The following is a 26,167-nucleotide window of genomic DNA, read 5'->3' as shown; positions in this document are numbered from 1 at the left end:
TTTGCAGTCATCAGAGGGGGACTTTTCCCAGATGAGCGGATTGTGGTATAGTGGCAAGGAGAGTGGGCAGCGATTGAAGAAGTTGCGACTTTAGGTCAGTGGAGGCTGGTGGCTCCGATGTCAGTGGGGTGGTGAATCTGCTCCAGGTTTCAGTCAGAACCAGTCAGAACTCTAAAGGAGCTCTCCAAGGTGCTTCCACCAGCCTCCACTGCTTCAGGTCTCATGCTGGCCACAGATTCCCCTGTGGCCTAAGCAAAGCCACACCCTCTCTGTGTCATCTCCCCATTTGCAGTATAGAGATAATTATACAGGCCTACTCTTAGACTTTCAAGAGTCAGACTTTTGGCCAGCCCGTTCCAACCTGGTTGCCGTCCTGGTGTTTTGAGCTAGAGCTTTCCTGACCACTGGCCATACAGGGTGAGGCGGATGGGAACTGGAGGCTGAAACACTTGGAGGGCATCAAGTTGGGGAAGGCTGATCTAGGCAGTCTGGGTCTGGGACCCAGGGAGACTTGGCTGTCAGTCCTCATAGTGAGAAGCAGATGTAGGACTCAGGCAGGGTCCAAGATCACAGTCAAGGCTCAGAGTGGCCGGAAACCAGTGTGTAGTCAGAACCAGGCAGTGGTCAAGTTCTAGAGCAGCAATTAAGGACAGGGAGCAGACACTTGGGCTGTGTGTCTGCACACCAGGTGAGTTGCTTAGACTGAGGAGCAAGCTCTGAAGCCAGGGTTTGTAGGGCCTGTTGGACAGGGATTGGCCCTTTTGGAGTCAGGTGACTTGAGTGCTCAGGTAGGCTGGTACTGCAGCCAAGGTGGCGATCTCAAGCACAGAGGTCGGTCTGCCTGACTGGTGCAGGCACAAAACGCTGGTGGTTCAGGAGTAAGGCACCAAATTATGACGACTGGGAGTCCCAATTCAATATAACACACTCCAGTACCTTATATCTACTTTGCATGGGCTAAGACTGTGTCATAATTACCAGACACACGTGTGTCAAGACTTCACTTTTTTGTGTTTGCTTTGGGGAAATGTCAGGTGTATCCCACCATAAATGTCACATGCAGATCTGCCCCTGGGTTCTTGGTGTCCTCTGATTTTGGAATACTTTCACTTTAATATAATCAACTTACTTACTTACTTGCTTATTTGACTTATATACCACTTAATATAATCAAATCTTGAAGTGGTTTTCATATATGTGTTTTAGATCTGTTTTCATGCTTCCTTCTCTCTCTCTCTCTCTCCCCCCCCCCCCCTTGTAGGCTGCTGACCTAATAATCAACCCGTCTACCACTTTCAAAGAAAAGCCCGACCCAAATGGCCTGGTGTTTGGAACTGTTTTCACGGACAACATGCTATTCATAGAATGGTCATTAACGTCAGGTTGGGAGACACCTCTTATTAAGCCCTTGGGAAACCTCTCTCTGCATCCTGCTGTCTCAGCTTTTCACTATGCTGTAGAAGTGAGTACTGGACAGGAAGAATAAGAGTGCTTCATGACTGTAATTTTTTCCAAAAAAAAAAAAATCATGTGTTTTATAATGTCTTTACTTTTATTTCAGTGGTTTAATGCAAGGTGCCAAAAGCTATGTTGTTGTTGTTCTAGAACAATGCCTTTGATACAGAGGGAATGAAGAGTGAACGGTTAAAGTCCCCAGTCTTCACATTATCAGGAGACTTGTGGTTGTTGCTGACCTGTATCTCCCTGGCAATGTGTCATTAGGGGGAAATGCAGGATACTTTCCCACTCCCACTTCACTTTGTTGGCTGCCACTTGCAGGGAAATGCAAGCGTTACATTTCCATCACACTGGGAATGCCAACATGATGACATTACCTCCCCAGTTTATAAACTGTATTTTACTGGGGAAATATAGTCAGTGGCACCCACACATTGCCCCATAATGTGTAGTTTTAGCCTATGATCTTGCCTTCAGGACCTACTCATTGGTATTGGGCTACTCAGTAGGTTTTCAGACAATCACATTTACTCTGTGGCTTGTCAAAATGGCAGAAGGCTAATTTGTGATATGCCAATGGTTCCATCTCTTTATTTATGTTGTCTGTCATAAGACATTTACAATTTACTGCTACTGCTGTCATCATTTAACATTTATTTAATGGCCAAGAATTGGAGGTTGGAAGCAGGAGTGGGGAGGCATTAGATTTATCAAGTTCCCAAATGTTTCTTGTTGGCATTGCAAGTCTCCAGTTTTTCACAGCTGGTATGGAAGATCAGTTATGGCAAGGATAGCAAACCAGGTGAGAAGGCTACTGAAGTCAATAAGGCATCAGAACAAGGCCCATAATTCTAGGGCCAACCCTGAATCTTCCCTGATATGTGGTGATTTTGCATACATTTTGTAGTATCACCCTCATCCTATGTAATCACTGTGGTGGCCCCCACTCTGTGGAACTCCCTCCCTAGGGAACTCCGTCATGCCCCCTCTTTAATGAGCTTCCGTCGTGCATTAAAAACGTGGTTGTTCAGGCAGGCATTTGGGGTGGGTTAGGGTATTTTAGAAAATGTTTTTATGGTAGAATTTTATTGTTTTAAACTGTTATATTGTATGTTGTACATCGCCCAGAGTGGCTGGGTGACCAGCCAGATGGGCGATTAATAAATTTAATAATAAATAATAAATAAAATAAATGCCTCATTGGGACTTCTCATCATCCCAGCCTGCTACTCATAGAGTATTTTAATACCTTAAAAAACCTCACAAGAATTATTCTGGAGGTAAAACCAAATGATGAACACCTCCCCACCCCCCCTTGCGCAATGTTACACTCATGCACCCTGATGCATCCCTTGCCACATGTTATGGAGTTGATTTGGGGTCCAAAGCATGCATGCTGTGAAATCACTAAGCAAATATTTTAAACATACGCGTTAAGACCAGGTCATACACCTGTACATACATCATTTGATTTCTCAGAACTGGATGACTTGAAGATGAAGGTGTCTGCTGCTGGCTCCAATGAAAAGCATTGCATTTGAGATCATATGAAAGTACCGTCCGTGATGTTTGGCCCATGATAGCTCATCTGCACATTCAAGTCATCATTTGGTGCTTCAGATACCAGCTGATGAAGATGCATTGTGAATTGCCCTGGGGTCGGCTGGCAGAAAAGACAATGCCAGTTGTCATCCTTCCACCCCCAAACTCCCGGTGGGTCAGCTCAGTGCTGGCTCTAGATTTTTAGTGTCCTTGGGCAAGGCACCCCTCCCCCAGTGAGTCTCCCTTCTCACCACCATTGTCACCATGGGCTTTTGCTCCTCATCCTCTTTCTCATCATTGCTGCCCCTTGCTTGCTTGGCAGGCGGAGAGCCAGTGAGCAGGTAGCTTTCTCACCAGCCCTGTTGTTTGAGCCAGAGACAGGTGAATAAGCTGGTTGCAATGGCGAAGAAGAGGAGCCCTGCCAGTGGGCCGTGTGGGCCCTTGGCAGGTGCCAAGCCATTTACTCTTGTTGTCGGCCCTGGTTCTGCTGGCCCATTAACTCTGCTGTGGTTATGTAGCACAGATGTATGTTTGAAACCAAAAGTGAGTTGCCGCCTGCAGTAAAGTGAATTGGGAACTGCCAGAAGCCAGCGTGGTTGACACTCGAGGTGCTTAGTGCCAAATGTTGCCGTTTCTGTGTCCATAAGAGCAGCATATGTTATACTTCCATTTGTGTCAGAGCCTCGCTTAAGGGCACGTTTTTGCTGCCAAGGAGCATGGGGAGAAAATGTGGGGCACTGCATGTGTGAGTTTTTAAATTCTCCTTCTGTTGCAAATTTTTAAAAGGTGCATTTGTTTCGGCGTCGCAGTACTCCCACTGCTTTTCAAAGACTGAGGTGGGAAAGGGAATCTGACCCCAAACCCTTTCTCCACCAACCCTTTAAGCCCCTTAAGAAGACTCCGCTGGGTTCTTCCTTATTTCTTGTCCCTTTTTTGTTTATAATTATTTTTTAAAAAACCTCTTACCTCCCGAACGCCAGCCTTGTGATTTTCTTCCAGGTCTTTCTGGCTGAGGAGATGCAGATGCATTCTAGCCGTCTTTCCCCACCTGATGCCCTCCAGATGTATTGGATTGCAATTCCCATAATTCCCAGCCATTGGCCATGCTGGCTAGGAATTATGGGAGTTGTAGTCCAAGACTTCTGGAGCTACCAAGATGGGGAATGCTGCATTATAGGCTCCCTGTTTTCATGCAGAGCAAGGAACCACGCTGAGTCCTGGATGTTTGTCTCTCTCGAAGTAGCACTGTTGCTGTAACACCCGGTATCTGAACTCTTCATTGCTAATAATGAATATGTTCTTCTTCTTTTTTATATATTCCCCCCCATTGTTTTTCTTTTTCTTTCCTTTTTTTCCCACCCTTTTTTTGCATCACATTTCCTCTAGCCAAGAGGACTGACAGAGGCGAAACTGCTCCAAATGCTCTGGCTCAATGAATACACAGTGGGTATAACATGAGACAACACTTTTGGCGTTCTCTGCCCCACCCCGCCCGCGTCTATTTCCATTTGCTCTGGTCTGTGACTCCTCTGATAATCCTGGCTCTGCCAGCTATGCATGTGGCCTACCTTGTGTGTTGCAGACATGTGGCAGAAGTCCGATTATTGTTCATTTTGTTTGTTTGTGTGGATCCATCCATAACAACCCTGAACCTGCCTTGTCAATAAAGCTTGTAACACCGATTATCCCATAGACTGTAGACTACAGCTGCTGTCCGATGCACAGTCGCTTGAATAAACATGGTAGGGTGGCCAGTTGTCCTCTTTTACAGAGGACAGTCCTCTATTTGAAAGGCTGCCCCGTCCAATTCCAGTTTAAAGGACCACAAGAACTGTTGCCCATCAACAGTTTGCACCTGGACAGCAGACTGATCAGGTGGGCACACAGCTACCTGGTCACAGTCTCCTGCATTATGGTGAGCTGTACTGTATGTCTGTTTATAATAATGATGTCTACATTTGCATCTATGCATATACGTGAACATATGCAGCAAATATCATACAAATTGATGCTATATTTTGTTCCGGTTTTTGGTGATGCATTTCCTCTTTTTTGGCAATTCATCAGCGGCCACCCTCCATGCATGAGCGGTAAAAGAAGAAAAGTGATGACAGTTTGATGCTGAATGTGGCTACTGAGAAGTAAATCCCGTTGGATTCAGTGGGGCTTACTCCCAGGAAAGTGGGTATAAGATTACAGCCTAGGAGTTTTTCTGGCTGTTTGGCTAGGCAACTAAGCCAGTAGCTGTTCACAAGCTGGCCTTAACCAGTTAGGCCTATCATATTTTTTAAAGGCAGCCTCCTCCAGTGCACCCATCATGATCTTTGAGATGTACCTGTCAGGAGCACCCTAGCTGCCTTTTAAAGTCCCCTCCAGTTGCCAAAACAAGGCACAGACAAAAGGGATTCTTTCCAAGGCTTTATTCCTTTAAAACCTAATGACTCTTTCAGATGCTAATTGCCAGTGACTAAGCGAGGAACTGCAATGGGTATCTTAGCAGAGTAACCTAAGCTCCATGTACGCAGTTGATCCCCGTTTGGAGAAGGGCGGGAAAAGCTCGGAAGCTTATGGGCTAGGAGGGGAGGCTCCCCCCCTTACCCGTGGGGCATCGGGACGCAGCCGTTCCCGTAGCGCCAAGCGGGCTGAGCGCCTCCTCTCGGCGCCCTCCACCTCGCGCTTCTCTCTGCGCCAGCACCTTGCATCTAGCAACAACCGCTCTCCCGCTCTTTCGCTGCCAGGGTCACTATCTCTCTCAGGAATGCAAACGGGGGGCGGGGCTCTCCCTGCAGCTGTGCCTCTGAGAGACAAGTGGGCTCCTTTCCCACAGGTTGTAGCTCTTCCTCAGAATCAGAGCTGCTTTGGGGCTCTATGGGTTCAGTTCCAACCCTGACAGTACCAAGGGCACCCTTTTAATGATATTTCCTTCCTTCCTTCCTTCCTTCAAAAAAACACCATATCCCACTTTTCAGTACAGAAATATTTCAGCAGCAAACTGCACTAATAAAAAATCTCCCCAAAATTAAAAACAAGAAGGATTAAAAACATCAATCACCATAAACAATCAGCAGCCATAAAAACACTAAACAGCAATAAAACAGCAAGAGCAGTATTTAAAATATTATCCATTAAAAGCTTGGTAGAATAAAATTGTCTTCACCTGGAGTCTAAAAGCTGTAAAAAAATATAGGGACCAGGTGAGCATCCCCAGAGAGAGGTGCCAATCTCTGGTTACCAATTTCCTAACCTCCAAAGGAAGGGGTACTTGGAGCAGGGCCCACCCCACAGGGATGAGAAGAATGTAAATTGAGATCTACCGATGGACCTCCGGGTGATTTGCAGTAGATCAGCAAGGGTTTCTGTCTCCCAGTTGTATAAAACTCAGAAGTAAAATTACCACCTTTTTTTAATATATCTCTGCTATGGCTGGTCTTTGCTAATTGCTAATCGCTCCGCCTCAGTGATCCTCACCCATAAAATATGAGTATGAATTGGTTGCCTTTGTGCAGAGCTATGTGCAGCTGCCCAGGCCAGTCTCTGAGTTTTGTGTTAGGATCCTTGAATCCTAGTGACTCAGCAGTAAATGTATACTTGACTATGCAGCTTATCTCAGTATATGGCTCATGGGGTACAGCAGATAATTGACTCTGCCCCCACCACCATTTTGCACATTTCTCTAGTTGGTGGGTCTTGGAGTTCTAGTAGAAAAAGAAAGCGTGCAAGCCTAAAGTCTGCACACTCTTGTCTTTGAGCACAGGCAGGTTCATATAATACACCCTTCCCCAGCCAGATGTGTTAAGACATCAAGTCCCATCATCCCTAGCCAGCTGCAGGAGCGGACTCCAACACATCAGGAGGGCACCAAGTTGGGGTAAGCCTGATATCTCTTCAGTCAGGTTCAGACGGCAAGGACATGCAGATGGGAGTTTTCCAGCATCTGTCTTTCAGTGACGGAATTACCTCCTTCTGCAAACTCACCAAAACCCAAACCTAAGACCTTTCCAGAGTGTTGTAAATCCTACCTGAGTGGGCTGGCCTTTTGGATTTAAGATTTGGTTGCAAAGGGTAGAGAAATCTCAATGAATTTAATTGAATGTCGGCTTTTCCTGGGGATTTTTGTTTGTTTATCCCCAAGCAGGAATGGATGATTTGTAAATCAAAAGAAATATCATTTCTATTGTGCTTTCAAATATCTATCTATCTATCTATCTATCTATCTATCCAGAAAAGCACCTTGAGTAGATCAACTCAGCAATCCTTACAACAACGCTGTAAGGCAAGTCAGTAGTATTAGGTATTGTCTGTGGGAACAGCTCAGGCTCCATATGGCTGAAGGGAGATTTGAACCTGGGACCTCCACCTCACACTCTTCGCCCCTGTGCCACACCATCTCCCATTCCCAGCTCTGTTTTTCTTTGCCGTTGGAAAATCCCTCCCACAAGTAATTGTAAGCAGCTATTTTCAGGTCAGTCAGCGTGCCTGGAACTCCCCACTGCTTTGCCCCTTCATTACTGAAAAGGCTGATTTGGGCTCTCCAAGTTTTGAGAGACATTTTCCATCCTTCCAAGAATGGATGAAAAAGGCCGGAGTAAGGCCTTTTTGTTCTTGGACAATGATTTCATTCTTGGTTCCCCTCCAAACTCTGAGGCATATTTTAGTAACAGCTAGTAATAAGAACAAGGAACATTCTGAGGCTGTGGTGCATCTTCTGTCAATGATGGGGCTGGGGTAAGAAATAGCTCTTGAGCTTCACAGAACTGTGCAGAAAGACCAGGGGAGCTGTTTAAACCAGGGACACTGAAATGGTCCTAATAGCAACTTTCTCTGCAACTGCAAGTTCAGCTTTTCTGTCTGTAGCAGGGCTGTTGAACCTCTTTCAGCCCGAGGAGCAAATTCCATTTTGGAGAATCTCTTGGGGGCCATGTTGTGTGGGGCTGAAGGCCAAAGGCCAAAGGGGTGGGCCAGAACACCAGCAAATTTTAGTGTGAGGCGCTTACTGCCAGTAACAAAGCCTCAAGAGAGGCATTTCAACTAGTGCCGTGCCGAAAATTTATCCCACGTGTTTTTCAACCATTCTTACTCATTTTGATAGAAGAGAAATTGCTTTCGAAAAGAATTTCAATGCTGAAGAAATTCTGGAGAAATGATCATGGGTTGGGGTTGGGTTTCTTGGGCTCACCTTACTTAGGAGGTGGCTGAGGAATGAGTACAAGTGCCCTGTGTTTCACTGTACCATCATCTCTCTGGCTTCCTGTAGCCTCCTCAGTTCCTACACTTCAATTAAAGCTCAGTTGAAGGCACTATGAAGTAATTCCTCCCATGGGGCTTTTTCAGGATGTGCAGGCAGCCTGGGAGGCTGGCTGTGATTAGGCAAGCTCAAAAACACCACAAAAATACATTATAAAACATCCTGAATGAGACAGAACAGTAAAACCCTCTTTCATGGGAGGAGAAAACTTTCAGGAAATTGGAGGACAGATTTTGGCAGAACGCTAACTCCACCTCATGCCTGGAGCTGGACACAGCACTGCCCCCACCTGCATTGCAGTAATGCAAACTGGGGGCCCTCCTGCCAAGACAGTTGATGCTGTTGCAGCAAGATGACCCTTAAAACCCTTACCAAAAAAGAAAGAAACTGTGCTACAAGCCCTGCCAATGGGGAGCCCTGCCTGGGAGAAACTGTGGAGAATTTCTCCACCTCCTGGAGAAATTCGGTGAAATTGTCTCCGAAATTTCTCTGCCCATGAGTAAGGTGGAGAATTTCAAGAGGCTACTGGTGCACAGCTCTAATTTCAACCTTTTAGAATGGGGGAGAGAAACACGCCAAAGCTGGGAAACCACCACATGAACGGTGGTTGGGGGAAAGGGGGTGGAGCCAGGGGAAGGGGGTGTGGTCTTCTGGGAAATCCCAGAGGGCCATATTGGTACCCCAGGAGAGCAGGTTCTGCACCCATTTCTGTAGACTGGGGTGAACAACATACAGCCTGGAGGCTGTATGTGATAGTGCCCACAGGCTCTTGTGAAAATCTTGAGGATTCCAGCTTTCATTTACAAATCAAGTAAGTTTCTAGTCCTCATGAGTGCAAGGATAGTTTGAAACTGTGGTGGCCAAAAAAGAAAGAAAGAAAATGGCAAAGATCTCTTGGCATTTTGATACTGAGATTCTTAAAGAATTATGAGAATATACTGGTTTAATAAGCCAAGGTGGCAATTCCACACTTACTAGGGAGTGAACCCCATTGAACACAGTGCGACTTGCATCTGAATAAACATGCATAGGATTGCACTGAACATCTACCAGTCATGATTAGAAAGAGATTCTATGTTCAATATTTGCTGCTTTATTTCTTTATCTCAGTAATCTTCAAGGGTTCACTGAGCTGTAGGTCAGTGGTAGAGCACCTACTTTGCAGGCTGAGGGTCCCAGGTTCAATCTCCAGCATTTCCAGGTAGGGCTGGAAAGAATCCTACCTGAAACCCTGGGGAGCCACTGCCAGTCAGTGTCAACAACACTAGGCTAGATAGACCCATGGTCTGATTCAGTAGAAGGCAGCTTCCTATGTTTTGTGTTCTAACAAGAAGTGAGATCCACTGCAGCTTCCTATGTTCCTAAGGCATGAAGAAGGGGAGTGGGGGTCACATATGTTCTCCCCACCCCTAACATCCTCATCTTTAAAGAGGGAGTTCCAGACCTTCATACCTTCTGTGTGAAGATCTGAAGGTGGCTTCTACACATGCGTGGCAGAATGCACTTTGCCTCTGCTAGGGATGGGTGAATGAGCGATATTTGAGATCTCCAGGATGCTCCGAAGAGCATCTTGCTGCTTGTCTCATGACTGATCCCTGTTTGCAATCGCTGCTTGTACGCTGCATGAATGGGAAATGAACGCAAGTCGAGCTGCAGTCGAATTGCAGATTTGTGCAAGTTTCCCCTAATTTGTGCAACTTTCCTTTATAGACTAAAGCAGGGATGATTCAGTCTACAGTGGAAATTTGTGAAAAGCAGGAAATTTTGCAAATTGAACTGGGAATCAGGAACAAGATGAACACGGGCACGTATTTGACAATTTGCAAATATTTTCGGCAGAGGCGTGCTTGCGTTCGGAGCTTTGAACGGGTCATTCTTGAAAAAACAACATTCTCCTCTATCCCCAGCCTCTGCATGATCAAGAACCCTGATAATGCTGGGTTCCTGATGGCTTGGAGGCTTCTGTGTGTGTTCAATATAATGCTAAAAGAAGTCCCCTTCAGATCTGCCACAAGCTAGTTGGGAGTGGGTAGGGCTTGTGCACACAGGCCCACTACCCACTTGACGTGTTCATTTCAAACACCTGAAGAGGGCTACTAACATGACAAAAAAACAAAACAAAACTAGAGCTAGTTTGGACAGAATAACAATGTGTGAGCAAGCCTCGAGCTCCCTTCTGCCATTGCATAGTTCAGTTCTTTTTCTAACTTCCTCTTTTGTGGCCAACTATGGTTTGCCATTACATCTGAACCAAACAAAAAATGGGCTAGCTCAATCCGTGTTTGCCTGCAAACCAGAATTGGAAACCCTAGTGAGAAGGGAGTGCAAGAAGTCAAGGTCTGTTCACATAATGCCAAGCCTGGTTTGGCATTATGGCTGAACCTATGGCCCAGGGCATTAAAAACGAAACAAGTGTGCCCTTAATTTACAGCCTCACTCGTTTTAAATTTGCAATTGCTGGTTTAAAATTGGCAGATTAACAAGGTAACAGTCTAGTAACATGCGGCGTGTGAAGCCAGGAAGTTCCTGGTGTTGTCTGAGTCCATTCATGGGCTGAATCTGTTTGCGCTCTTCCCATCACTGGCTGAGTCTGTTCATGCGTTGCCCCCATAGGACAACACATGGTGTTCAAAGCTGGAAACTCCGCCAGCTATGGGAGGAACAGTTGAGTGCCACGTTTCACCCCCATGGGGACAATGCACAGTGTGCTAAGCTGGGGACCTGGCCAGCACCAGCCAAGTCCCTTTCTCCATGCTGAGAAGGGCACGAACCTCAATATGGAGAAAGACAAAATGGCTAGGGCGATTATGTCAGTGAATGGAGAGCCTGGTGGAAGGCAATTGTGGGAGGCAATTATGTCAGCGGATGGAGAGTTTACCTACTCAGGGTGTAACTGATCCACCAATTAAAGCTCACAGTCCTAGAGCAAACAGAGACAAACAGGATGTCTGCATCAGGAAGACCCGCCCCCCCAAGGAGTCAAACGCCTCATCAGAGCCCCTTAATAAGGCGTTAGAGTTGATAGATGGATGGCTCTTTTGTAAAATTAGGACTGAGGGTAGTCGAATGCAATAATCCTTATTTACCATGCGTGGAATAATGCAGAAGTTATTTAGCTATTGTTTAATGCTAATGTTTCGAGCATGCAAAACTGTTGATCATCTTATTTTGAATTAATAGGCATTTATATTTAGAGCATTTTGAAAGAACAAGTATTTATTTTAATAGTAGATGTGTGATTTTGTCCATCTCTGGTAACGCCATTCCCAGTTGCTCTCTTCTTTGTTCCTTTAGCTTTTTGAAGGCATGAAGGCATACCGAGGAGTGGATGGCAAAATCCGCTTGTTCCGACCAAGGCTCAACATGGACAGGATGTTGCGGTCAGCTGTGCGAGCAACTTTGCCAGTGCGTAATGCAAACATTTCATTTTTCTGCCTTCCCGTTTGGCTTAGGGTAGTATTTTTTTTATCCTAGTCGGTGAAGCCTTTCGAAGATTGATGGCAACTGGTAACGCTAATTAAATACCAGGAATGCTTCTGTTCCATGTTTACAACACTCCTGCCAGGGAGCTTTCTCAGAGGTAGAATCAGTGAGAGATCGTGTCAACCTGTAGTTTAAAGAGACTGCAAGATCATGAGTTACACACAGCTCTCTTATCATGCAGCATCAGTATTCAGAGCACAGCGTGCAGAACAATCTCCTAATGTGACCGTTATGGGATATGTGGTAGTGCATCACTGGTAGTGCATGTCAGATACGGAACAACCTTCACCATCCCCTTTTAATCTAAAATCTGGGGTGGTGAAGGTTGACGAAATACCCAACATGTGCTTAGTCTGGACCGGTCTTGCAGATAGCCACCCCAATACCAGTTAGATCAGGAATGAGCCCATGGGCTGGATGAAGCATCCAAAGCACCTGTTAAGGAGCGGCAAAAACATTTGCTCATATTTTCATGTAGATGTTGCTGCATTGCTTTCTCAAGCACATCTGGGAACGGCATCTTCCAGATAGAGGGGATCTTGCTCAGGAAGCATATTTGTCCCTCAGCACCTCATGCCCCCCTCTCAACTGATGTTCTCATGCATTGCTGCACAGCCTCATTCACATGCACACAAGACAATGGTGGCCCAAAGGGAGGGGGGAATGGATAGATTATAATAAAGAGAGAAGAAATAGAGCTGGGGCCTCCAAGGTGGGGCCCAAAGGCACCAATATGCCCACAGACAACTCCCTCGGTGCCCACTACGCTCCCTGCCCCTCTTGATGTTCATTTTAGTTTTTAGATTAAAAAAAAATTAAACTGGGAGACTGACATGCTGCAAAGTGAAGCTCCAGCATCCAGGGCCGTCTTTATTTCCCAGAATGCCTCTGGGCCCCACGTTGCATTTTTGGCCCAGTTAATTGTCTCTGGGCCTCATCGGTTTGCTTTCAGTGGAATGGGTGTTGGAGCAAACAGTGTGTTTGAAAGAGTTTTGGAGCTCTGACCCCACCTCTGGCTTGAACTTAGGTTCTTGGGCAAGTTACACCTACCATGGCAGCCATTTGGGTTCGGGGTTGCAAATGGGATGTGCTGGCATAATTTGTGAAATGGAATGAAATTCTCATACATCCCTATTGTCCTCACAGGCAGCCAGGCAAATGGTTACTCACATGCTTATTATGGTATTTCTCCCGGGGTTCCTTGTACAACCGCAACAGTAGGGATTAATTAGTGAGAAATCTGGTGACAGCTGCAAAAACTGTCACATGAAATTGGAAGCAATGTACACCATGCACACACACATACTTATATATGTATATGTATTATCTCTATTGTTATGCAGCTAACAAAAATGATGGGATTGGAAAGGCATTCTGTTTCCATCTTTTTTTGTTCATGTTGGAATAATGCATACCTGGAATACAAGATTCAGACTCCATGTTCTTTCTGCATATTGAGGTTAAACACAGGCAGACGGACACATCCTGCTACAGGGCAGAATTATGTAACTGTTGTGAAATACTCTGTCTCTGGACAGCAACTGATTTTCAGCCGAGCAAGACTAAAGGGGCAGCAATGTCAGCTCTGCCTATATTGACACATTCGAACTTGAGAGCCAAATTGCAGCCATAGGATTCTGGAATCCCTTCTTGCCCCATGTGAACAGCAGCAGACTCTGCTGGAATTCTCCCCATGTTTACTAGCTTTCTGTCAGGAGCGCCCTAGTGGCCTCTTTCAGTACACTCCAATAGCCAACTCAAGACACAGACGAAAGGATTCTTTTTAAGGCTTTAATCCTTTTACAACTTAATGACTCTTTCAGATGCTAACCACCAGTGACTAAGCAATGAACAACGGAGTAGCCTATGCTCCGGGTAGGCAGTTCGTCCCCGTTTGAAGGAGAATCACTTGAGGACCCTGAACTTATGGGCTAGAGAGAGATCCTCCCTCTTTCCCTTGAGTCCACAGGAAGCGGCCATTGCTTGTGTGCCAAATGGGTGCTATGCCTCCTTTCCGCGCCCTCCATTGCTCGTCGCTCCCTGCGTCTACATCGAGCGTCTAGCAAGCCCCCCTCCCGCACTCTCTCACTGCCTGCGTCACTATCTCAGTAATGCCGGCAGGAGGAATCTCTGCCAGCTGCTGTGCCTGTGAGGGATGAGCTGGCTCCTCTCCCACGGATTGCTGATCCTCCTCAGAATCAGAACTGCTCTGGGGTTCTATCAGCTCAGTTTCCACCCTGACACTTTCAGACCCATTTTTTAAAATCTTGGCTTCTGCACATGTCATAGAATTGGAGGGGGCTTTTTAGGTCGTCGCATCCAACTCCCTGCTCGATGCAGGAAATTCAGAGTTAGAGCACCCCCAAGAGATAGCTGTCCCGCCTACGGTTGTAGACATCCAGAGAAGAACACCCCTCCCCCAAGACTGAGGGGAGACATGATAGCGCCCTTCAAGTACTTGAAAGGTTGTCACAGCTCTTCTCGATCCTCCCAGAGTGCAGGACACGGAATAACGGGCTCAAGTTCCAGGAAGCCAGATTCCGGCTGAACATCAGGAGAAACGTCCTGGCTGTTAGAGCAATACGACAATGGAACCCATTCCCTAGGGAGGTGGTGGGCTCTCCCACACTGGAGGCATTCAAGGTGAAGCTGGACCGCCATCTGTCAGGGATGCTTTGACCTGGATTCCTGCATTGAGCAGGGGGTTGGACTCGATAGACTTATAGGCCCCTTCCAACCCTACTATGCTATGATTCTGTGGAGGTATTTGATTTCATTGTTGAGCTTTTCTTACTGCCAAAATGTTTCTCTTAACATGCAACCAAAATTTACCCCCCTGTAACTTAAGCCCTTTTGATCAAGTCCTGTCCCCTTGGGCAGAAGAGAACAAATATTTTCCCTCTTCTATGTGACAGCACTCTGGGTTTTGAAGAGTGCCGTCATGTCTTCTGTCCCCCAGGCTAAACATACCAAGGTCCTTCAATCCTTTGTAGGGTTTGTTTTCCATTCCCCTGACTATCTTCATGGCTCTCCTCTGAACCCGTTCCAGGATCTGAATAGCAGAGGTGCACAATTTATTTATGTGTTTTTTCGGCCTCCTTTTAGGGTACATACCTACACAAGCTTGCTTAAGATGCATATAAAATACAGTAGTGGCACAGTTCTATAGGTGTCTACTCAGACTTAAGTCCAATTGAGTTTAATGGGGTTTACTTGCAAGTAGGTGAGTATAGGATTGCAGCCCAAAATAATAAAATGCAGGTAGAAAAAGTGCTATAAAGCAAATCATTAAAATGGCAGTAGAGAACATTGAGGGCATCTTTGGTGCACACCATACTGGAGAACGGGTTTCAAGAGCCCTTGGCCAGGAGCCCTTTGCCTGTGTCTTGAAACTGTCTGAGGTGCATAATAATGACAAGTATAGCATTGGAAACTATGCTAGGGACTGGATGGAAAGCTTTCGGAGTCAGATTGAGCTCCAAGTCTCCAGTTACCTATCGGCTCCTTTTGTACACCTCGGGTCGGGGGGAAACCTATAATAAATGTGAGGACATGAGAAGTGAGAGTCACCCCTCTCCTTTCCTACCCTTGTTTTCCTCATATGCAAGAATTTAAAATGTCCAACGTAGATTTTGCAATTGCGATGTAATTGGTCAAGCCAGCTCATTTCTCGGGTGGTTGAAATCACAAGACCTTTGGGCATTGTGGTTTTGTCACACACTAATGGTAGTGTGCTAAACATCCCAGAACGTCACGGCCCCTGACTTAATAGCCTAATTAAACATTCCCATTGGAGCATGTTCCCATAAATGTTAGTTCTAAACATCATCTTCCTCTCCTCTCATTTACAGGGGTTTGATAAAGAAGAGCTTTTGGAGTGTATCCGGAAACTGGTGGAAGTTGAAAAGGAGTGGGTGCCATATTCGACCTCCGCTAGCTTGTATATTCGCCCTACTTTAATTGGGACAGAGGTGGGGGAAAACAATCACCCTTTTTTGTTTTCATTTGTGTTTGTTTTTTGTGCTGGACAAGATTCTAACTCGAGCCTGGTCTAAACATGGCAGTAGAATGAGGCACTAGAATACTGAGGTGGCAGTATGGATTCACGCTGCAGTTAGGGGGAATGGCATTTCAGAAGTTTCACCCTTTGTCAAGATACTCTGCATGTAAAAAGGTATTTTTTTTCCTATCCCTCCTGTTCCTTGCCCTGCTTGTTTTCTTCTTGCAATTAGGCTTTTTTTTTTTTTTTTTCATTGCAAAGGAGCATTCAAACATAGCCCCACCTGTATTCTGAGACAGTCCAGTCTAGTTCATCACCTCAGAACTATGCCTCCTCATTCTGGCACACTGGTAGACTAGGCCTTACTTTATGCAACTGAAAGTGGGTGGTATAGTATAATTAATGTTAAAACTCTGGTCTTACACATGCGCAAATCCTTTTGCTGGTTATTTAGAGCTTTCCATATGTACTGGTATTTCCCCTTGTTCTGGGAAAGCCCTATTTGAATGTGTGTGGGGTGGGGTGGGGTGGGAATCCTTCAAGGAGGACTATTTTACTGATGACAGCTATTTCATATTTTGTGGTAAGCATCACAGCACTTCCCTTGGGCTTATTGTCTGGTTCAGGATTTGGCTTTCTGACAGCCTAAACTCATGGAAGGCAAAATACAAGGTAAAAGTCAATGCAAGTCTTACTTAGAGTAGACCCATTGAGGTGAGTTGGATTTAGTTAGTCATGTCTAACTTAAGTCCCATTCATTTTAATGAGTCTACTGTAAGTAGGACCTATGTTGGATTTTACCCACAGTCCCCCACTTTCCACTTCTACCCTTTAAATCATGCCCTCTGCTTTTTTAAAAAAAGTTTGTCAAAGAACCAGCATCCCAAATTTAGGTCTGCTGCCAAGTGTCTAGTTCGAATGTAATGTTGTTTATTTTCTATCTGAAAAAAATTGTATCCTGTGATAGCTTTTGAAAAAAGCAACGCATATACCAAGATAATACAAGGTAATGGACTGAAATATACACCAGCAAACAGAAATAATCAGCTACATGAAATAATCCCAGTAAGAAAGAGCTGTGCTCATAATCATTTAAAAAATAATAATTAGCTGGCCAGGGCATGTTGGGAGTTCTAGGAGGTTTTTGTGTGTGTCTACGACAGAGATGCCCTTAGGTAGCATTTTGGGGAACTTAGTGGATGCCGATATACAATCAGTTCAAGCACGTTGCACGTACTCGACAGCTCCCATGTTCTGAGAAAGTACAGTTAGATGTGAAAGGTGTTAATCAACCCCCGGATATTTTTGATAATATGAATACTTTTAATAATCTTGATGTTCCAGGTGAAAAGAAGGTGCTTAAATACATATCTAGCTTTTAGCTTGGTTTTTATTTTTTGCCATCATACTTCAAAATTTCTCTCTGTAACCATGAGAGGTAGAAACCTGTATTTAAGAGCCCTGGGATTCTTGGAATGTTGCCAAGCTTAGGTGATGCAGAAGTGCCTTTCTAACCCTGAGTGAGTTCCAGAATAAGTTAGTTAAATGGAGAGCCCATTGAAATCAATGCCATGATTTTGTTCCTATTGAAATCAATGGGACTTAAGTGCAAATAACTGGATCCAACCGACTGTCTACAACCTGCAGGCCTCTTGTTTCTCGGGCCTGCTGTAAACACCCCCTGCCCCCCACGCCTTTTCTAATTGGAATGAATAAGGCTTGTTTCACGCCCAGATCTCCCTTTCATGTAGTGAAAAGGTATGTGGGCTGCCATGTTTCATGAGAGTGTCTGTGTTCTTTCCTGTATGGAAGAGATATCCATTCTTGTAGGGAAATGTTCTTGTGTGAGGCATCCATAAGGGAGAGAAAAGATAAAAGTGCTATATATTATGGGATCCACTTCTGTTGGTAAAGTAGTATGGCTTTTGACTGCTGCTGCTTTTATATTTTCAGTTGGTTATAGTACCACCTAGTGGACCTGTCTTGCTGTTTCATTGCACATGTTGAAATCTTATCCTTCATTCTTTTTCATATGAACGTGCACATTTCCCCTGCTACATAAATCATGTGTGGTGGCCACCCTGACTGCAGAAGGAGCAGCCTGTGCAATAATCTGGGTGCTAACAAGCAGCCCACAAGTCAAGAACCACAGTCCGGAATCCCTTGCACCTGCACATATTAATTTGGGTGCAACTTTTTGCATCATATACAACTGTGTGCAATCTGAAGATTGTCCCCTCAGTATCCTGGCAGAAGATGCGTTTGCGTTCCCTTGCTTTGCATGAGGTTAGCTCCCTGCATAGGAAAAGCGCTTTAAGCACAATATGAAATATGTGCAGGACATGTAGAAATATGAACATCTTTTTTAATGAAGAGAGAGGCACTTATATAAGTGTAAATTTCAGTGACTGCTATGAATTAGGGTTACCTGTTGCCCAAAACAGCCTGGGCTGCTCTTATCCCTTTAACAGTGGTGTGATGTGCAGAAATCAACAGCTGTGGCATAGAGGTAGCTCATTGCTGCTGATCAAACCACTCTTAAAAGGACAGACACAAGCACTGTGATGTGACTGCAAAAAAGGCAAATGCTATTTTGGGCTGCATTAATAGAAGCACAGCTTCCAAATCCCGGGAAGTACTAGTTCCCCTCTACTCAGCACTGGTTAGGCCTCATCTGGAGTACTGTGTCCAGTTCTGGGCACTGCACTTTAAGAAGGATGCAGACAAGCTGGAGAGGGTTCAGAGGAGGGCAATGAAGATGATCAGGAGACTGGAAACAAAGCCCTATGAGGAGAGACGGAAAGAACTGGGCATGTTTAGCCTTGAGAAGAGAAGACTGAGGGGAGGTATGAGAGCACTCTTCAAGTACTTGAAAGGCTGTCACAGAGAGGAAGGTCAGGATCTCTTCTTGATCATCCCAGAATGCAGGACACAGAAGAACGGGCTCAAGTGACAGGAAGCCAGATTCCAGCTGAACATCAGGAAAAACGTCCTGTCTGTCAGAGCAATAAGACAATGGGACCCATTACCTAGGGAGGTGGTGTGCTCTCCCACACTGGAGGCGTTCAAGTTGAAGCTGGACAGGGTTGCTCTGACTTGGATTCCTGGATTGAGCAGGGAGTTGGACTCGATGGTCTTATAGGCCCCTTCCAACCCTACTATTCTATGATTCTATGACTGCTTCAGAAGTTGGCAACCCCCCCAGGACCTTTACCAGGGAACTTTCATTAGCCGGAGACTTATGCCACCATGTGTAACCAAGATGTCCATGCCCCTCTCAGGACCCAGAGATCAATCGATCCATTGTTCGATCTGAGATGGTCCGGGGCTCTCTTTCTATTTGCTTTCTGGTCCCGTCTAATCCTTTCATCCCTGTTAGGCTTTATAAAGCAACAGTGATGCCTTAATTGGACTTGAGTCCACTATTGAACCGGATTTTCCTTTCTTTCCATTATTCAGCCCTCCCTTGGAGTCAAGAAGCCGTCGAAAGCCCTCCTGTATGTGATACTGAGCCCCGTGGGCCCATACTTCTCAAGTGGAAGTTTCAACCCCATATCCCTGTGGGCAGATCCTAAATACGTCCGAGCCTGGAAAGGAGGAACGGGGGACTGCAAATTGGGAGGGTAAGAGGCAAAACCGCATATTTAAATCATAGTGTGTCGCTTTCGATTTGTGCCTTGCAGGCATGAGAATAATAAATTGTCATGTGTTAAATGGGAGATAATACCTTCCAAGGCAGGGGTGGAGAACTGTTTCAGCCCCAGAGGCTGGATTGCCTCCTGGAACACCCCCTGGGGGCCAGATGATGTCAGGAGGTGCCCCCCTTCCAAAGCTACACCCCTCCCCCCGAAGCTCCACTGCCTGACATCATCGGAGTCCTTTTCTCAATGCACAGATTGGTCTGGGTTTCCTTGTTTATGGGGAAGTGAATGTCTTTCCTTTGTCAGTGCTAGAGAAAAGCATCATTTATCTAGTGCTGGTTATTGGACAGGGCTGGGGAGAGGGGGTGGGGTCTGGCAGAAAAGCTGGTGGGCCAGATGGGGAACCTCCATGGGTAGATTTGGCCTGTGGGCCAGAGGTTCCCCATCAGTCTTCTAAGAAGTCACCTTATTCAAATTCAAACCGTTGCTCCATCTAGCCTGGTTTTGCCCGCTCTGACTTGTAACTCTCTAATTTGAGGGGGTTAAATATATTTCCCAGCACCATTCCCTGACAATTGAAGGAACTGAACCTCGGTTCTTTCCCATGCAAAGCTAAGGCCTCCTTTCCCAGAGACAGTAGGAGAAACCTTTTGATGCCACGGGCAGATTTATTGAGTGAAACGTATTTCATTCAACAAAGCAAGTCTGTAACCACTGGCTTAAACCTGTAAGCAACTTGCCAAGCAGTTGTGCTGTTGGAAGAGATCTCAGAGCAAATGTGAGGTAACCATATAATGATGTCACACAAAAAAGGATAAATGCCATAATAGGCTCAGTTAATGGAAACATTCCTCTGAACACTACTACTGGTATTCTCATTGGCCCTAGGTAGGCTACAGTTTGCTGCTGGAGTAACCAATATGTTAAGTACACTACTGAGTATATAGCCTTAGCCAAATGGAAGCCCTTACAATGGACTCATTATTTCAGTTCTTTCCTAGCATGAAGCATATATGCCCCTCTTGCTCCCTGCACTGGCCCTCAGGTTGATACTTCCTGAAACTAGAATGTGGTGATTTGCTCCAAAAAAAAAGGAGGAGCAGTGCCCCATCCATAGGAAAAAAAAGTAGTTGTTGGCCAACTCAGCGAAGGAGTTTCATAATGTCTGTACCGCATACATTTCTGTGGGTGGGGTAGATAGGAAGGAAGGAAGCAAGGCAGCTTTTGTATGTGACCAGGACCTCTGGCCCAAAGGAATGGTTGGACACAGGTATGCAAAGCCCTCCTGAACTCCATAGGGCCTGGCCAAAGCAGATGGAGGGGTATGACTCCACCTGCCCCAGAGAAGGCGTTACCCAGTAGGTGAGGAGATATTGGCACTCAGACTGACTTTTAGTCACCTCCTGCAGGTCTCAGCTCAGGGGACCACTGGCCTTGCTGAAAATACCACTCTGCTTCTAGTATGACCTATGGAATCAAAGAATATGTTGAAAACACAGCCTGGTATCCTCTATGACAATGTACTGCCATTGGCCAGGCCAGAAGCCGTTTTTGAGTTCTAGCTTGCATGCCACTTAATAAGAAGCAGTGGAGGCTGGTAGCTTTGATGTCAGTGGGGCGGTGAATCCCCTCCGGGTTTCAGTCAGAACTCTAAAGGAGCTGTCCAAGGTGCTTCTGCACCTTGGATAGCTGCTTTAGAGTTCTGACAGGGTCTGATTGAAACCCAGAGCGGATTCACTGCCCCACTGACATCGGAGCCACCAGCCTCCACTGATAGGAAGCTGCTTTAGACCAGATCAGATGGTTCATCCACCTAGCTTGGCATTGTCTACTCTGATGTCTCAGGCAGTGACCATCTGCATCACCTGCTATCTGATCCTTTTAATGGGAGAAGCCATGGATTGAACCTGGGCTGCTTTGCATGCAAAGCATGTGCTCTACCACTGAGCGACGACCCTTTCCATGGGCTCCAGGCCTGGCTGTCATCCCTTAGAATTGCAGAATTGCAAGTGGCAGCCATCCATTGGCCCATAGGCTTCTCCTCACTGATGGAATAAGCCAGCTCCTTGAGATTCTTCATGTTTTGCTCATTTTCAAGTGCCCCTCTCCAAATCCTACTGGTATGCCTGTCTTGGCCCTCTTTAGGCAATGAAAGAGAATATGGGCCTAGCATGGGTGGGTGTATTCAGCCCTTAAATCCAGGCCATGTCATAATGGGACTGGTTTGTTCAGTGTAGATTTTTCTCACGTTGGGCTATAACTGAGAATCAACATGTTCCCTCTGTCTTGTTGGATCCAACCTTGTTTCAAAGGTGAACCTGGTCACAGATGTGCTCAGTGACCTTGGTCATGAGCTAAACTTGCAGCTGGTTTTGACAACAGTCTCTTGTACTGCCTGCCCACAGGCTTGGGACTCTGAAAAGTAGCCACATCATGGCTCGGTGTACGCCCTGGCCATGGGCTTCCAGAATTTTGAGGTGCCGAGAAAGTAATAAGTCAGATCCAGGTTTGCTTACAAGGAGACTTTATTGAGTACTTACAGCGCACAGGCGTACCCAGTGGTTGGATCAGACAACAGCTCTGAACCAAGAGCTGTGCTGCAAGATGACTTTTATATCATACATGTTATTCAGGCATAGCAGTGACTTAGTATGACAGGTGCAAGCATTAATTAGAGTTCATCTACAACTTTCCCAGCATAGCCTAACAGTGCATAGTAACATATTTGGCAGAAGCAAGACTATCATAATTTTCCCAGCACATACACCTGGTCCTGTTTAAGATAAACAGAGCTTCACTTCTCAGGCTCATCCTAGGCCCTGGCAAGATAAACGGTGCCAGGCTCGTTAGCGTGGAATGTGCTGAGGGGGAACTATATTGGCCTTTGACTCATCTTACAAGCCGAGAGGCCCACTTGCAAGGGATTGCTACTAATAATGAACCAAAGCAGAGAGCATTATGGATCTCTAAGCATCTGTAAAGGTACTGTTAGCTTGCTTACAGGCCCGGGGCTCTACACTGAGCTACTTAGTTCTCCAGAAGTTGGTAGCATCCCTGAAATGGCCCACTGTGGTGTCAGCAGATTCAGTAAGCCGCTGCCAAGTTGAGGGGACAGGCCTGGCTACGAACACTCTCCCTTCCTTGGCTCAGGGCAAAGACATCTGTGACTGTCTAGTGAAATGCAGGCATTTAGGGAATATGTTTGATGGCTTCAGAGACATGGTTGGCTGTGCATCTGACAGCGTCCCTTCATACCAGACAGAAAAACTGTGGGTCTGTACAGCTGTTGATTTAGCGCACACACTTAAGTTGACAGGAGCATAAGTAGGACATTTTTTCTCCGGCAAAGGTGGTTGATCCTTCTTGAAATGTATGACTGCAGATCTGATGCAAATAAGCAGTGGGGCTTATTTGTGAAACAAGTTCCAGGTTCCATTTTTGAAGGTGTATGTGGGAGTGGAGGGACCATAGCTCGGTGGTAGAACATACGCTTCCATGCAGAAGGTCTGAGGTTCAATACGGCATCTCCAGTTTTTAAGGATCTTGGTAGCTGGGCTTGGTATGAGTGCCACCTTTGCTCCCAGTCAGTGGAGACATTGCTGGACTGGGAGGGACCAATGATCTAACTAAGACTAAGTATAAGGCAATCCCTTACATATGTTGTATATGATAAACACCCAGTGACCCAAGTTACCTTTTATTTACCCTAGTGTAAGCATGTGCAGCCCCAATTTGGACTGGGACTACTGTGCACTGGGAGGGCAGGATTAAACCTTCCCATCCCCACCATTTCCCCCCAAGATATGGGGGGTTGAGTGTTAAAAAACAAACACACCTCAATTGGAGTTAATAGAGGCTTGTCCCCTTTTTTACTCCCACCCCCTGAGCGGGGGATTTCAGGAAAAAAGTGGTAGGAAGGGAAGGGAGCTTACTCCTCCCCTCCTGGTGAATGGTGGTCCCAGTCTGAATTGGAGCCAGACACACGTACACTAGAGTAAATAAGAAGCTAACCTTCAGCTATGCAATTCATGTAACATGTAGTTTAGCTCTAAGTTGTGACATAAAATGCAGCTCTATGGTAGAAGTCTATCCAGTCAGATAACCACAACTTGCCATTTCCCTCTGTTTCCAAAAGGAACTATGGCTCTTCTATTTACGCCCAGCGCGAAGCTCTGGAATTAGGGTGCCAGCAGGTTCTCTGGCTGTATGGGGACGATCATCAGATAACAGAAGTCGGGACCATGAATCTCTTCCTGTACTGGCGAAATGAAGATGGAGGTATGGTGGCATGCCATATTCAGCTGCTTTCCAGTGTTTTTTCCTTGGCCTTGACAACCATATTTGTGGTAAACAGCTGAACAAAATGGTTGTCTGGTCCTTGCATCTCAAGCACATGTCTTTCACCTGTTCAAGAAACAAAGTTTCACCTAAAAGGAAGGGAACTCTGAGGTTTGTGGAAATGCAAAAAAAAAAAAAAAGTTAGAAAACCTGTCTTAAGAGGGAGAACACCCCCAACACTTCAATGAGGACTAAAATGTACCTCTTGTCTCCTTTGAGAAAAGCTTGGCTTCCTAGGATCAGATAGACTTGTTTGCAAACAGTAAAAAATAACCACTATCTGCCATTCTCTGGCTGTGACAGATGCTGTGTGTAGTGGTGTAGTATTTCATGAACAAATGCAAACTCAGGCTTTTTTTTTTTTTTTTGGAACAACAGTGATCCCATTTTGGCTGTGTAGCTGGCCTACCCAGCCACCTACACTGCCCCACAATCCAATGCAAGCTGAAAATGAGCAAGGCCATCCAAATGGCTCCTCTACTCTTCCCACATTTCTCAGTGCCTGATGGCTGACCTGCTCTAATGCCACAATGGACCTGTGTTGGCAAGGCAGTCAGAGCTGCTACTGACTTAGCTGCTGCGATGCCACAGCAAGACCTACCAGGCAGCTGAGTGCTCAGGAAAGCTTTGGAGACCTTTGAATCTGAACCTTAGCATTCATAGAATCATAGAACCATAGGGTTGGAAGGGGCCTACAAGACCATTGAGTCCAACCCCCTGCTCAGTGCAGGAAGCCTGATTCCCAGGCAGTCTCCCATCCAAGTACTAACCAGGGCTGACCCTGCTTAGCTTCTCAGATCAGACAAGATCAGGTGCATCCAGCCCATTAAACCCTGTTCGGCATGGATTCCTGAATGACAGATGCCTTGCGAGAAGGACCTTAATTGCTGCTTATTAATCTTGATTCCTTAGGCCTTTATATTTTTCAGATAAGTAATGCATAATGGAAACCCTTCATCCTGTTTTGTGATTTTTAAAAACTAAATCAAGGCTGCTTGGAACTTCTGCACAGAATTGTTTCCATAGGCTAATGTAGAAGCAAGAGCCTTTGGCTCATCAAACACAAGTGGGACATGTATGGTTGTGTCTGCTTTCAGCGATGATGGAGCAGACAAAACTATACAGGAGCCAGGTTTGGCTGCAGTTCACAGGAAGAATGAGCATTTCTGGCTTTGCTAGCTGCTGCACATTGCCATCTTCTCGGGCTGGTACCAAAGGAAACAGATGTTGCTGCAGGCAACACAAGACTGGTGGGCTCGGTTTGCACACTCAGAGAAAATTGTCTATCAAAGGGAGTTTAAAATGGTTCACAGGCTTCCAGCTCTCTGGCAGCTGGCCTGGCAAAACATCAAAATAGCACAGACCACTTGAAAGCTGGTTTGTGACTGTGGCTGCTGCATCAGTAGGAGGGTAAGAAAGAGGCAAGGCAAAGCAGATTATCTCTGGATAGGCATCAGTCAAAGGAGGCCAGATAACCTGGTGTGCTCCTCCTTTTCTTAGAAGATGGAAACCTGTAGCTACTCTTTGCAATATGCTAAGGGTTTCTCTTGCACAATCAAGTATCAAAGGATGCTATCCTGGAATTGTTATTGTGAGATTACACCCCCCTTTTTTTAATCAAGGAGCTCAGCTGTTGTTTTTGAGCATGCTTCTGAAAAAGCCAGCATATCTGGATATGGGGTGTCAAGATGCCTGGATGCGTAGGGCACAAAAACAGATGCCAATGGGCAGTCTTCTATTGGGATCCACAGCAGGCGGAGTTACTTCTCTTCTGCAATAGGCATGAAACCTCTGGATGTATGAAAAGACCACATAGGAACGCTCTCCAGTTCCACCCTCCTTCTTAGGAAGCAACCTCCCTCCTCCTGCGACATCTACAGATGTGTGTCTCCTTGTCTCTCACCCACTTGTACCCCCAGGACCTTCCAAATAATTAACTAAGTAGTTGTCAGTCCAATTTTATTTCCTGTGCATGTGACCTTTCATTTATCATTCATTTATTATATTTCGATACTGCCCCATAGCTGAAGTTCTCCGGTTCACAAAAATTAAAACTGTTAAAAAGATGTTATACAAAGTGCAAAATGATTTACATAAAAAAAACATATAAACAGATAGCACACACAGAGAGAGACAACATACATCTAAAAACAATTTTTAAACAATCAGCCAAAGACAATTCAGGACCTGATTAAAAACTCATTATATGCTGCCAAATGCCTGAGAGAAGAGGGCAGTTTTAACTTGGCGATGAAAAGATAACAATGTTGTCACCAGACAGGCCTTGTCGGGGAGATCATTCCGTAATTGGGGGGCCACCACCAAGAAGGCCCTCTCCCTTGTTGCTACCCTCTGAGCCTCCCTTGGAGAAGGCACCTGGAGGAGGACCTTAGATGCTGAACATAGTATATGGGTTGGTTCATGCAGTTCATATATGGGTCGGTTCATTCCACTCCTATA

The 26,167-nt window shown here is 45.7% G+C and overlaps 1 protein-coding gene across 3 annotated transcripts in view; it reads left to right on the top strand.

The window, feature by feature from the left end:
- Positions 1–26,167, top strand: part of BCAT1 (branched chain amino acid transaminase 1) — a 109,767-nt gene that overhangs the window by 57,288 nt on the left and 26,312 nt on the right. For 2 of the 3 annotated variants that reach the window (XM_084809165.1, XM_084809166.1), the window contains exons 3-8: positions 1,262–1,462; positions 4,387–4,443; positions 11,540–11,650; positions 15,580–15,699; positions 19,188–19,351; positions 23,505–23,647. In XM_084809165.1, the coding sequence (XP_084665291.1) occupies positions 1,262–1,462; positions 4,387–4,443; positions 11,540–11,650; positions 15,580–15,699; positions 19,188–19,351; positions 23,505–23,647 (796 nt within the window). The remainder of the gene's footprint in view (positions 1–1,261; positions 1,463–4,386; positions 4,444–11,539; positions 11,651–15,579; positions 15,700–19,187; positions 19,352–23,504; positions 23,648–26,167) is intronic. The other variant, XM_084809167.1, reaches the window with a different exon arrangement.

The sequence above is a fragment of the Heloderma suspectum genome, chromosome 7, assembly GCF_057233095.1.
Source record: "Heloderma suspectum isolate Gila_16-S chromosome 7, 16-S_ref, whole genome shotgun sequence".
NCBI classification, from domain to species: domain Eukaryota; kingdom Metazoa; phylum Chordata; class Lepidosauria; order Squamata; family Helodermatidae; genus Heloderma; species Heloderma suspectum.
Note: the sequence above shows the minus strand (reverse complement) of the source record. Positions and strands in the feature narration are given on the sequence as shown.